General features: G+C 38.3%; 1 protein-coding gene across 8 annotated transcripts in view; it reads right to left on the bottom strand.

Annotated features, from left to right (window-relative positions):
* CEP128 (centrosomal protein 128) overlaps nt 1-14827 on the bottom strand; it is a 393105-nt gene that overhangs the window by 207425 nt on the left and 170853 nt on the right. For all 8 annotated transcript variants that reach the window (XM_089778396.1, XM_025181171.3, XM_089778400.1 and 5 more), the window contains 3 exons: nt 12522-12698; nt 8516-8575; nt 1029-1221 (listed from right to left, as the gene is read on the bottom strand). In XM_089778396.1, the coding sequence (XP_089634522.1) occupies nt 1029-1221; nt 8516-8575; nt 12522-12698 (430 nt within the window). The remainder of the gene's footprint in view (nt 1-1028; nt 1222-8515; nt 8576-12521; nt 12699-14827) is intronic.

Here is a 14827-nt window from a genome sequence, read left to right as displayed (position 1 = left end):
GTGTGTGTGAAAGTTGAAAATCCCATGACAGACAGTCAAGAACGGTGGCTGTTTAACAGAAAGATTGTCTAATAAAAATTAAGTTCAAATTCCATGGAGGGGCCAAATCCTATACTAGGGAATACAGATTTACTCAGCTTTTTTTAAAAAATCCATTGATGTGAATATGGATTGCTGCTGCTACTGCTAAATGGACTTTAATGGAGGACAGAGACAACCTCTTGTTTTTTAAAATGAAATAAGTATTCCAAAGCAAGTGTTATAGGAACTGACATTCCATTCATTTGACCAAACAACAAATCTTTTCCATTTTAATTAATGCAAAGTTTATTTTCTTCAGTATTTTTAACATGGTGTCTAATCTTTTACACATTTACCAATAAATCTTATAATTGGACACCATTAAATCATCATAAAAGGATTTCAGAAAATCCTCTGACATTTACCTTTTTTATTAATAAGCCATCATTATGACAAACAATACTATTTACATGGCTCAGCAGAGGAAAAAAGCAGTTATGACCATTAAAATAAAAATGATAATATTCCAAAACAAGCTCTCCATATTTTAGTATAACAAAAAAAATGCTTAAGAATAATTTTTTACGTGTGTAACAGCAGGATGAAGGCAAAAACAACATAAGCACCTAGCAAAGTTACTTCCTACCTCCCCTCTATAATTTTTACTAACGATTTTGGTCATACTATGCCTTTACTAACGATTTTGGTCATACTATGCCTCATATATTAGAGCTGAAAGACTAATTGGCATGTCTACTTATTATTTCACAAAATCCATGTGTTGTTCAGACATGTTCTGAACTGAAATATAGCAGTTTGCAAAACAAAACAACTTTATCAAGAGAAAATAAAAATCTGTTTCCCTGGTTAGCTCTAGCAAGACACCAACTGGAATTCTTAATTACCATCAGGCAAAGCAGATTTGAATATCCTTTGCTAATTCTCAAGATCAGTATTTCTCCCCTTTTTCTCTTCCTTCATTAATAAAAATGTACTGGTCAACTCACCTCTCTTTTCTCTGTTAACTTCCTCTAGGACTTGTTCTTGTTTCTTTATTTGTTCAAAGAGAGATTGACGTTCACACTCTTTGCTCAGTGTCAAGTGCTTAAGCTGTTCTCGACTCTGCAATAGTTGGCGCCGCAGTTTCCTTTCCTTGTTTTCTCTTTCTTTTACCTCTTCACACATCCACTGAAGTTTAGTCTAGAGAAGAACAAATTTATGTGACACTAAAAAGGAGAAAGAATTCTAATAAAAATAATAGAATTTAAATTTTAAACTGGACAAGAACATTTCGAATCAGCTTACTGATTTATAACAGCTATTACTACAGCAGTTTAAAAAGAAACATGAAAAATACATTAAAGGTCAAATACTGACTTATGCAAATGGACTCAAAATATGCATATATATTTTGATTGGCAGCAACTGTATGCTCAGGCCAAGCATGCACATTATTTTTTCCAGGAGAATAAACCTGCAGGATGAGTCTATTGTCCTCTGCTGGTTCATAGGTAGCATTGCCAGGTGTCCAGTTTTCAATTGGAACACCCATAAAAAATGGTCAGAAAGCCCTGGAAGCTCTAGTCAGCACCATGGACTGTAAATTAAAAGTCTAGTTGGCAGTGCAGCAAGGCTAAGGCAAGCTTCCTACCTGCCTAGGTCCACACAGCTCCTAGAGTGTTGTCAGTATCTGCCTCCAGCTTTGTGTGTAGGGGTGGCCATAGGGACTCTGTGCTTTGCCCAGTTCTTTCAATCTTCCCTTACAGATTATATTTAGTAGACCTTTAATGATTTTTATTGCTCTTCCAATTTGTCCACATCTTTCCTGAAATGTGGCAAACAAAACGGACATAATACTCCAGTTGAAGCCTAATCAGCACAGAGTAAAGAGGAAGAATTATTTCTTGTGTCCTGCTTACAATACTCCTGCTAATACATCCCAGACTGATGGTTGTTTTTTTGTAACAGTGTTTACACTGTTCACACATTTAACGTGTGGTTCACAATGATCCCTAGATACCTTTCTGTACTAGCTATTTTCCATTTTGTATGTGACAACTGATTGGTCCCTCCTAACTAGAGTACTTTGTGTTTGTCCTTATCGAGTTTCATTCTTTTTACCTCAGACCACTTTGTCCAGATAATTTTGAGTTATAATCCTATCCTTCAAAGTACCTCCCACCTCATCTGCAAACTTTAAAAGCATACTCTCTGTGCCATTATCTGAGTCACTGATGAAAATATTGAATAGAACTGGTCCCAAAACTGATCCCTCTCTATCCCCACTCATTATGCCCTTCCAACATGACAGACTGATTCTTATCACCTTATTATCCTCTAGATGCTTGTTGCATCCTGATTCCTTAATTGTGTGTCCTATTATCTTTCCTGGTACAGAAGTTAAGATGACTGGTCTGTAATTCCCCGGGTTCTCTTTATTTCTCTTATTTATAGAATGCCCCCCTTTTCCAGACTTCTGAAATCTCTCCCATCTTCCATGACTTTTGCACCTTGAGTATGCTAGGATATATTTCATCAGGCTCTGCAGACTTTAAGACATATAATTTGTGTAAGTAATTTTAACTTGTTCTTTCTCTATTTTAGCTTCTGAAACTACCCCATTTTCACTGGCATTCACTATGTTAGGTGTCCAATCACCACCAGCCTTCTCGGTGAAAAATGAAACAAATCATTAAACACTTCTGCTATTTCCACATTTTTTGTTATTGTTTTTCCCTCTTCATTGAGTAACAGGCCTACCTTGGCCTGGGTCTTCCTCTTGCTTTCAATATATTTGTAGAATAATTTCTTCTTACCCTTTATATATCTAGTTAGTTTAAACTCATTTTGTGCCTTTCTAAATTTTGCCCCTACATACTTGTGTTATTTGTTTATATCATCCTTTGTAATTAAGAATGTTAAAAAGCGGTTAATTAGGTAACCATGTAACCACTGAAAATCTCAGCAGTTACACAGATACATGCTGCAGTCCCTGAAGTATAAAGTTTATACTGAAGAGCCTGCAGCGCAGCCAGTTCCCCGTGCACAGAGCCACCATCCAGTGTACACTAGAAGCTGTCTCCCAGCTTCTGGCCCCACTCCCAGGGAGCTGGCTATGCCGTGGACTCTACAGTATAAGCTTTATATTGCACAGCCTGCAGCGCAGGGCAGCAGCTGGATCCCCAGAAGCCAGTATGCACCAGAAGAGAGGTTTAAAACTGGATCCCAGCATGCACTGGCCCCCACTTGCAGCCTTGCTCCCAGGGAACCAGTTACTGATACGGAAGCAGTAGCGTGAGGCAGCAGCCAGAACCCCAGGAGCTGGTGCGTACTGTGAACTAGCTTTTTAAGCTGGTTCCCAGCACACACCAGCTCTTGCCTGCAGCCCTACTGCTGCTTCTAAAACAGAGGCAACAACACAAGATGGAAGCCAGTTCCCGGCATGCACCAGCCCCCAGCCCCACGCCAGGCTTCTGGCACCACTCTCAGGGAGCCAGCTGCTGGCCAATGCTGCAGACCTGATACAGAGTCAGCAGTGTGGCATGGCAACTGGTTCCCCCTGAGTGGGGCTGGGAACCTCCATGTAACTGTTATGGTAACTGGTAAATTAACTGTTTCCATGGCTATACTTTAACATCCCTATTTATAATTTGACCTATTTTCCAATTTTTGTAGGGCTACTTGATTTTTAAATTATTGAAGTTCTCCTGATTAATCCAGGATGGTCTCCTGTCATACTGCCTATCTTTTCTATGCAGTGCAATAGTTTGTTCTTGTACTCTTAATAATGTCTTTGAACAACTGCCAACTGTCTTCAATTGTTTTTCCTCTTACACTTGCTTCCAACAGAATCTTACCTACAGACTCCTTGACTTTGCTAAAGTCTGTAGTCTGTGTCTTCTTGAAATCCATGTCTTTATTTTGCTGTTCTCCCATCTACAATTCCTTACAATCATGAACTCTAGCATTTCATGATCATTCACCCAACCTGTCTTCTACTTTAAAATTCTCTACCAGTTACTCCCTGAAATATATAGCAGATAAATAAACAGATAAGGCCGTTCGTTCTTTTGGGTGGAAAAGATACAAATCTCAAGAACTATAGGATTTCTATTCTCTTTCATTTCAGATCTCCTCTACCACAATAACTAAAGAAACTCATTTGGCAGATTTATGAAAACAATTACTAAATGCCTATGGAAGGCTCTTCTAATACTGCCTAGGATATCAGCAGCACTTATCTGATTCGGAGACTGTTTCCTATACAGTTCTTGTCCTCTGATTCACAATCTTGTCTCTCTTATTTATAGTGATATTCGCTCTTGATCTATGTGCATTACATGCTAGCCGATCAATAACCTTAAGACATCCTTGCTAACAAACAAACAGATTCAATTTCTCCTCAGTCAACTGATCAACTTTTCTTTCTCTGTCATGACCTTTTTACATTGCAGCAAAAAAGCTTTGTTTCATGAAGTATAAAAGCTATTTTAATCATGAGAAGCTTAAGCCCTATTAAAGGATACTGGGTAAGGCTGCAAAGTAAAAAGCAAAGGTTAGAAGTTAACCAGTCATCTCTTTGAACCATTAAGCTGAGGCACAGAAATGAAAATGTACCGTAGCTAACATGCCCAGGTTGGCTCGCTCATAAGAGATTTCCAAGCATGTGTGCTCACATTACCAGGCTCATGGGATTTAAAAGCATGGTTAAAGGAAAATAGAATGTTTTTCAGGAATCTAATCTAAAAGCTTTTGATTAAAACAAAACTGCTTTACATCAAAACATTCCTTGACTTTTCTTATAATCCTATAGAAAACAGCATTCCTGTGGACTATAAGCTTCCCTTGTTTTACTCCGAAAGAACTGTGTGACAGGGTGCAGTCACAGAAGACCCCATGGGGGCGCCCTCCAGAAGGCTGACAAGGCCACTGATACTCACTTTCCTGCTCTCTGGGGCTTCTCACCACCTGGTACTGCTGGGCCAGCTCCGCTAGTCTCTCCTGGCCAAGGCACCAAGTTGAGATCACTGCCCCCCAAGAAGCAGTACAGATACTGAATCTCTTCAGATTCATGGAAAAAGCCTATAGCCCAGCTTCCTGGGAAGTTTAGGGCCCAGATTCCTGGGAAGCCACTCCCCAAATGGGATTAGAACCCCAAATGAATTATATAGGCAAGTCCCCTTTAACAATTAAAGGAGAAATATACATACCAATTGCTCCCCCAGGTAGTAATTATTTACAATGGGCTGGATAGAAAATAAAAGTGATTTTATTAAGCACAAGCAGTTGGATTTAAGTGGTAGTAAGTGAGAACAGGCAGAGCAAAGGAGATTACAAACTCAAAATAACAGAAAATGCTTAGCTAACTAACACTGAAACCTCAGTACTCAAACTATATAAACTCATCCTAAAACTGTTTTTTTCCAGCTAAGCCTTCCAAACCAGGGCTGTTATTCACCCTGGGGTCTTTGATTCCCTCCTTCAGGTGCACCAGTCAAAGACAAAAAGCTCCTAAATTTCCCGCTGTTTTCAAGCAGGGCTACTCAACACGTGGCCAGTGGGCCGCATGCAGCCCACAGCCTGGTTGTTTGCGGCCCATTTGTTTGTGGTGCAGCTTGGGTTTAAGCAGGGCTCAACACATGGCCCATGAGTGGGAGCCAAAACAAAAAAGTAATCAATATAATGGTCTTCTTTTGATATGTGATTTAGTAGTTAAATTCCTGGACTGTCATTGCTCATTAAAATGCTGTCATATAGGTGGAAATCAGGTAAATATTGCATTTTATTAATATCAGCAGAACTGACTTAAATGGGACTTGCGTGTTGCATACTCTTACCTTAATCTTTGTACTCATGCCCGTCAGTGAGAAAGAAGCTATTTGCATGCATTTGCATATATATATATGCATGCATATGCAACCATACTTAAGTTGCGGCCCTTGGCATGTCCTGTGAGTATCACTGTGGTCCGCAGAACTTCCAAAGTTAAGTAGCCCTGTTTTAAAGAGTTCCCCTTTTGCATGGAAAGCTACCTGACCAGTCCCTTCCAGTTAGGTAGGTCACATGACTTCCTAGGATCAACTACTGCTAAAACTTAAAGGACAAAAGAGTTGTTTACAGCTGATCTGACCTTGAGGAAAACACCCTTGATGGCTTGCCTTTGCATTTTTAAAACCATAAAACATTCCATACTCCATTTATCTAGCTTTACACACAAGAATGATACATACACCAAAATAAGATATAAAAATCCAGTGGATTATAACAGGGAGATTGAGAGGTTACATAAAATAATTTGCTCAAAGCACTTCTGAGTTAGGTATACCTCTGTCCACAAATCCACTTTCTAAAGCATGGGGAGGATGTCCATCACAAATTGATAAAAGGAAAAGGCAATCCAGCAAACAAAGGGTCATATTTTCAGCAGGCTTCCATTACACTGCTCTACAGCCAAAATGCTTCTGAAATAAATGTAGTCAAACTTTACTAATTCTGGGTCACTGAGAATGAAAATGATGCTTAAAATTGTTGATTGGCTCTAGTTTTCAAGATATGCTATTGGGTCAGTATATACGACCCTTGACTTGCGAATGGCGGAGGATAAGTGAGTTATAAAGGGAAGGGATCTCAGCTTAAACCAGAAATGACTAAAATACATCTTTGACTGGATCTATGAATAAATCTATGACTGGGTTTGGACAGTACTCGCTTTTTAGGCAAAACAATGAATGATGCAATCTGAAGCTGGTATTGCGTCATACATAATATGAATTGCATCATGTTATTTCTAGAAGTCATGGATGTTTGCTTCATAATGGCAATGTTTTGCCATCAATTCCAGTTCGTCATGCAGTCCATATGAAGGAAACCTATGACAACATGAAACAACTTTTGAGGTGCATAAACTATGACCCACATCAGTGGCAGCTTTGTGGCAATTTGAAGGTTGTTGCTCTCTTGCTTGGTCTGCAGACTGGATACACAAAGTACTGCTGTTTTCTCTGCGAATGGGATAGTCGTGCAAGAGATTCCCACTACATCAAGATAGACTGGCCACTCCGACAGTCATTGGAGCCTGGGAGGAAAAGTGCTCAGCATCCACCACTTGTTGAATCAAGGAAGATTTTGTTACCACCCTTACACATCAAGCTGAGTCTGATGAAGAACTTTGTCAAGGCCATGGACAAAACACAAGCAGCTTTCAAGTACCTCCGTGGAAAATTTCCAAGGTTAAGTGAAGCTAAGATAAAGGAAGGTGTCTTTGTTGGTCCTCAGATTCATTAATTTCTTCGAGATGATGCATTTGACCATGCACTGCGTGGCAAGGAAAAGACGGCATGGAAAGCCTTCCAGTTAGTGGCAATAAATTTTCTCGGAAACAACAAGGCAGACAACTACAGGTTGGTGGTGGAAAACCTCCTCAAAGCATACAATAGCCTTGGTTGCAACATGTCACTAAAGATACATTTTTTGTACTTTCATCTAGATTTTTTTCCACCGAACTGCGGAGCAGTGAGCGACAAGCATGGCGAGCGATTTCACCAGGACATTGCAACAATGGAGAAACGCTATCAGGGCAAATGGAGCCCATCAATGCTTGCAGACTATTGCTGGACAGTGACAAGAGATGCTCCATTTAATGAATACTAGAGACAAGCCAAGAAGCGCCGAGTAGACACTGAATAGGACTAAACTATGTACATAATAGTTTTTTGCCTTTTGTTTCATAATAAATTTTATTTATATAACCCTTTTGCTGATTGTTAAAGTGTTACATAAACAGGACAGGTGAAATATTATCATGTAAAGCAACCATACATAAACACATGAAAAGACCTAGGTTTCCAATTTATGATTAAAACTCTACTATCTACACAATATACATAGACGTAAAATGTAAAAACTTAAATATCTTGGAAACAGTAGCCAATCAGTTGTTTTAATTGTCATATTTGAATTCAGCACATCAAAATACATAATAAATAGCACATTTTATCTCTGAAGCAGATGACTTCTAAAAAATTGTAGACCAGTGTTATTTTACTCACAAATGCATTTGTTTTTCTGGTTGTTCAGAATGTGGGTGTTCTCACATTTAATAAGCATAACTGAAGGAGAAATTCTATAAATTTGGGTATACAAATACCTATAGATTATTGATAAGTAGCATAACTATCAATAAAAGTACCAATAAATAAGCTAAAGTCTAGTGCCTTTCAGAAATATGGTGACACTTTTTTACACCAGAAATCACTTGCTGGTACCCAACAGATAATCGAAGACCTTTAGCTGAAAAAATCACTGCCATTCTAATTGTCTTGAATGGTTATCACCTAGCTGGAAATACCAACACACATATCAGAAAAATGTTACAGGTATTTGAATTTTTCTCCTACCTCATCCCTTTTTAACTCCAATTTTCAAATACCATTTTTAGTAACCAAAACCAGCTGGTAAGTATTATCCAATAATAGCTAGTAAAAGATGAAGTTACCTTTGTTTCTGCTAACCAGCGATGAGGGTCATTATGTAAACCAGGTGTAAGTGATATTGCCTGGAAAAAAAAATTAGACACAAAGGGAATTGTTTTTTGTTTATTGAACAAAATGAGAACATTAATTCAAAGAATCATTACTAAATACAGGTTGAACCTCTCTAGTCTGACACACTCTGGTCTCTGTACTCTAGTTTCTCTCGTCTAGGCTTGTCTCGTCTGGCATGATTTTAGTTAGACCTATGTCCACTTATCATAGTGTGGCCATTTCCTATAGTCCCATAAAGTTTGTTTACACCACCAGTCCTGGCTTTCAGTGTTCTGTGCAGTTATTTAGCTCTACTTTACTCCCCTAAATATTTTCTAAGAGCCCAGTAAGCAGTGGAGCTATGTTGGTAATGCTGCTAGATAATATTGACCTCACATGGTCCAGCAAATACTCTAGTTTAGCACCGAAGATGCCAGACTAGAGACGTTCAACTTGTATCAATATTGGAAAGTTTACTCCTAAATACTTGAAAGGGCTGTTTAATTTTCTATTGGTAACATTAAAGTACATTTAACACTAGATATGTTTCAGAAAATGATCGTGTTAAGTGAAAACGTGTTACGGGGGTCAATTTTCCCATTGAAAATAATGGAAAAGATGGGGGTTGTATTTCAAGTGGTGGTGTCTGTTGGGACCGGGACATAAGGTTGGGGGAGAAAGGGGACTGGATTACAGCAGGGAGGGGAGGTGTTTGGCTCTGGGGAAGGGAAGGAGAGAAGAGGGGAGGGGAGGGGGATTGGGTTGGGAGTTTGCACCTGTGACAGGTCTGCCAACACCTGCACTGCATCCAGCGACAGGGTGGGAGGTCACCGGGGAATGGCGCGGTGAGTGGTGAACCCTCCGCCACTTTGCAGGGAGGTGGGGGGAAGCTCCACGCAGCCGCCGGCAACGGGCTGGCTGGGGAAATCGTGTTATTCCAGGGACAGTCATGTAATTCAAAAAATGTTCCCTAAAAAAAACATGCTATCATGAAAACATGTGAAGCGGGCATGTGTTAAATGAGGAATTACTGTATGAGCAATGAAGTATGCAATTATTTGGTACACAGTATTTTTCCCCACTCTATCCATATGCTTATTACAACACTATGTGATTATAACATCCTTAAAATGCTTACATATTTTATTATTATAGTTGTATTATACCAACAATAATGCATCTAGATGTGTATTCTTAGGAGCCCCTTTCTAAAAATTATGTTTTATTTAGAGTGAAATACAATTTACAATTGTTGATCTGAATCACGTTAAAGTGGTTGTTGTTTTAAAGGCTAGTTTCAGAGTTATCCAACCTCATTTTCACCAGACTATATTGCAACACACTACATAGCACAGAAGTAGTACAAGCCATTTTTGTTTGTGATTTCATTGTTGGAATTTTGACTTTTCTTTTGGAATAGGACATGAGATTTTTGACTGTTTATTCAATTACACATTTCTTGCTTTATCAAAATGAGTGAGAGAAATGTACACTAGGCTCCAATAAAAACTTAGCATTGCTATTCCATTGTGTTGATGCTATCCTCTATTCCAAGTATAAGAAGACATCAGACTTATTTCAGATATTTGAGATTGATGACTACAAGTTCTTACATACAAGTTCTTCTTGTATATTAAGGTAATAAAATTACTAATGAATATAGAAGATACATCTGTACTGGGTATTTTATTAGCAAATTATACATCGGGTATCTTTCATACCCTCTTCCAACAATCCCTTTAAATCCAATTACACCATAAATTAAAATGTTTTAAAAAGGAAATGTATCTAATCTCTACATTTTTTAATAAACTCATCTACTTCTTTTAGTTGGTTGTCTTTCATTACTTCTTTATAAAGAAGTAGAAAAAAATCTGTGGTTGCATAGATCTGTACTTTTAATTGAAGTCTAGCTGAATTTAATATCTATTTAACATAAGATACATCATCTTTTGTAGAGAGCAAATCTGAATCATGACCCATATATCCTGCTCTTTTCCATCTCAAAGTGGTATGTCTTTTTCTTGTTTAATTTACAATACTTGTTGGACTGTGATACTTTTATCTGGTATGCAATCATAGGGATTTTATTGTATGCCCATGAGTTTTCTTTGGTGCAAGTAATATTTTTTGTAGTAAGTCTATTTCTTTAACACTATTTGCTTAAGTGGGTTCTCTACTACAGATGTAAAAATGAAAGGATCAAAAAACAGTACCTCTTGTACTGACCTACACAATGAGAAAGTCAAACACTTGTGGAAGAGGGTAGGCAGGGACAGTTCACGTGACAGCAAAACACAGATAGAAAAAAAATCCCAGTTTATCCAGAATTCTTCAAGTTAAAACACTTGGCACAACTATCAAATCTCGTCAGCCTTTTGCTTTCAGGAGAGTGTAATGGATGAATACTACATATTTGCTAGCTTCCTCCAATAATACCATTATCTTTCCTTTAAATCCTCACAAGACAACTAGATTGCACTTATACTTTTAGAAGAAAATTACTTGGGTTAAACATGTCCAGAGCCCTTGACAGAACGCACAGTGCTGGGAACACTGAGAGCCATGTTTTCCTTAATTCTCTCAGCTGTGCTTCCCTCCACATAATACTTCTACACTGTGCCAACATGGTCAGAGTGTGAAAAATTATTTTTCTGTAAGAAAAATTATGTCCCCTTCATTGGCTAGAGCAAAAGTCAAGTGGCTCAAATTTGTTTTAAGTCTGCCAATAACATGTAACTGAAGAGGCCTGATGAAAATGGACAGTCAGGAAAAGCTGTCAACATTTTCTTTTAAAATAAAAACAAAACCTCCATATTTTGGCATTATTTTGAAATTCCCAGTTACATGTAATTTCTAAGAAGGATGTAAATTAAAACAATAATGCCATCTGTTCTGTCCAGCAGATATTAGAAATCAGAACTAGAGAGTTCATGAAAGGAAGGTTAGGAAATTTGCGCGTTATGTGATGAAACATTTAAAACAGTTTGATGTCTGTTTGACAGAATGTTACACTCAGATCATTACTCCTGGGTCTAAATATATTTAAAATATTTAGAGAAATTTCATGTTGGAAAAAAATATCATTTTCTGTTAAGTAAACGACAGCATCAACAAAAAACATGTAATGTTAAATGATAAAAGAATTTGTGTTAAAATATGAAGCATATAAATTGTAACTATGTCCGTTTTTCATTCTTTGTAGTATTAGAAAATATAGGATTGTTTCAAATTTAAAACATTTTCCCCATGAACAAAGATTAGAAGTTTTTCTGTTTGTCTACCAAACACAAACAGAAATTTTAAAATGAAAATTATTTTGACTCTAAGACTACTTTATTATACCGAGTTTCTGAATCTCTATTGAGAAACTATAGTTTGCCAAAAATTATCTTCATCATTTCCTAGAGCAGCATGCTGAGGTCTATTAATAAATGTGTGTGGGGAAGGGGTTGAAATATACAACTCTTTCTCTCAAACACTTGTCATATGAGAGAGATAGGATACAATATGAAATTAGTACTGTTATAACTAACAATTTTAAGATTTAAACATAATTTCCAAGCAAAACATTAAGAAAGTTAATAACATTGTTTGACACTGTACATTTTCCCTTTTGTGCCAATGTGATGCAGCTTGCAACCTGAAAGGTCATTTCACATGTACCAACAATAATTAGAAGCCATTATTTACAAAGAAAAAGAGAACCAACTGAAAATAATAACTTCTGGTGACACACAGGAGGGGACTTGTGTTATATCTTTATAAGATACATGGCAACATGCATCGCTCCACAATTCCATAATATGCTTAATACCATATTTGTACAAATTGTATCAACTGTCATATTTGAAATTTTTTATTCAAACTATCTGTACCAAGTATGTGACTACAAGCAGTCATGCATAAAAATTCCATTATGGTTACCCATTAGGTAGCAAACTAAAAAACTAAGGCAGACTGAAAACTAATAATTACTTTGAATTTCTCCACAGAATCCCTGGAGAGGATTTCACAAGCTGCATCAATTTCACTTCCTATCATGGTGAGAATGGATTCTTGTTCCATCTCTATACAATGCAGCTGATCTCTAAGCTGTAATCTGGCCTCCTCCATCCTCCTCAAATGATCTTCTCCATTGTTTATCTGTTTATCCTGAGGAAAAAGAATAAAGTAACAATAAAAAATGATTTACTTGTAAATTAACATCCAGTATCTTTTTAAGATTGTGCAAAAGGGAAAAACCAATAAAAGGATAATAACTTAAAGGGCAAATAGGCAGTAAGTATGAAGATTTTTAGCAAATAAGGCAGCTTGGATTAATGATCTATGTCCGTGGTAGGTTATCAACCATGGTGCCACTCACCTCTCATTGCCAAAAGCTGGGAATGAGTTGTGGGGATGGATCACTTGATATATACCCATTCTGATCAACCCCTCCGGGGCACCTAGCATTGGCCACTGCTGAAAGACAGGATAGTAAGGTAGATGGACCTTTCATCTGCCCCAATATAGGAGATTTGAAATAATTTAACTAACCAAATCAAAAGAAAAGAAAATATTTCATCATGCTAAGCCACATTGCTGTTAGACCATAACAAACCTGCCTTTCAGTATTCATTTTTTCACATAAAGCTTACTAAATCTTCTGAGTCAAGAGGATATGCAGAAACTGACAAATGATTGTGCCCAATAAATTGATTTTTTTCTTGCACCCAAATCAGAAAAATACCAGCTACTGCCAATTCAGTTTCATCCAAACCCATGACAAGAAGGGAAGGGGAGTTATTGATACATTATTTTTAACAGGGATTCCCATTATCTCAGACAACTTCTCAAGAGAAAATCACCCTAGTAGATGCAGCAGCACAGATTTCTACTGCCCAGGTGGATTGGGAACGCCTGTACATTTGGCTACATGAAACCTTGGGGCACACAGGAAGAGATGAGCTGGTGCAGCAGGCACATGCCAGGGGGTGGCCCATCACCCACCAACAAGCCAGGGATCTGGTACAAGCTTGCACCCTCTGTGCTGGGCTCAGGAAACATATAACAGAAGGGCAACGGTTTGCCCGACTAAGAGATGGAAAGGTACTATGGACAACCTGGCAAATCGATTACATGGGTCCATTACCTACTGTCATGATTATGAGGGTTAGCCAGCAGCCTGGGGATTAAGGAGTTAACTACACCTAGCCAGGTGGCGTGACCAGTAGGAACGTAGGTGGGATTTTCAAACTGGGACAAAGGAATTTGGGCTTTTTTCTTTCTCCTTTTGTCTCTCTGGGTGAGTCCTCTGCAGCTACAGGTAGGAACAAGCATGTGTCTCTCTCTCCAATAAACCATTCTTCACTTTCTGTAAGTAGGGTAAAGTTTAGGTAGTTTTGTTAGGCTTTATTGTTTTAAGGGTTGGGTATGGGATCTGATACCCGGCACTGCTTAAGAGATGTTTGGCTTTTGTTTTTAACTAAGTTCTAGCCCATGGTGTAATTCCTCCATGAGTATATTTTGTTATCTTTCCATCTGATCCTTATGCTTGCAACAGGACTATTGTAATAATAAAAGTTTTCTCCTTTCTTTTTATTAACCTGGCATTGGTTACTGTGTGTCCTGATTTTTATAATAGGGGTGAGATTTCCCAAATGATCTTTCTCCTAATCTCGTTATTAATATTTGGGTGGTGGCAGCGGAAAGTTTATTCCCAAAATCTAGGTTTTTAAGATTTTGGGTGAAGTTTTATACCAAAGCCTGGTAGATAGGGTTTTGGGGTATGGTTGCTGGCCCCCACTTCTGCATTTATCGTGTCAGAGTGGGGAAGGAGCCATGACACCCACCAGTAAGCAAAGGTGGAAGTAAGTTTTAACTGGAATAGAAATTGTTTCAGGAATTGGTTTTGTTTACCCAACCCGAGAGGCAACAGGGTTGTCTACGATCATGGGACCAAACCGCTTAATAGCCCTTGTCCCAACACCCCAGGAAATTCAATCCAACAATGGCTCACATTCCAAGAACAAGTTGGTAAAAGAGGGGGCCCTCAGTAACGGAGTCCAGTGGACCTTTCACCTCCTGTATCGGCCCCAGTCTAATGGCATGGTCAAACGCTGGAATGGGCTGTTAAAAACCCACTTGAGGCCCACAGATGGTAAATGGGGAAACAGATTAGATACTGTGGTGCAGAGATTAAACAATCGGCAGACCCCTACAGGCAGTCTGATCAGCAAGGGATTCTTTCCTACGGGGAGAACCCCTCCTAGCCCCACTGTAACACTCAAAGATTCTAAATA

Source organism: Pelodiscus sinensis, chromosome 5 (genome assembly GCF_052426305.1).
Source record: "Pelodiscus sinensis isolate ZL-2025 chromosome 5, ASM5242630v1, whole genome shotgun sequence".
NCBI classification, from domain to species: domain Eukaryota; kingdom Metazoa; phylum Chordata; order Testudines; family Trionychidae; genus Pelodiscus; species Pelodiscus sinensis.
Note: the sequence above shows the minus strand (reverse complement) of the source record. Positions and strands in the feature narration are given on the sequence as shown.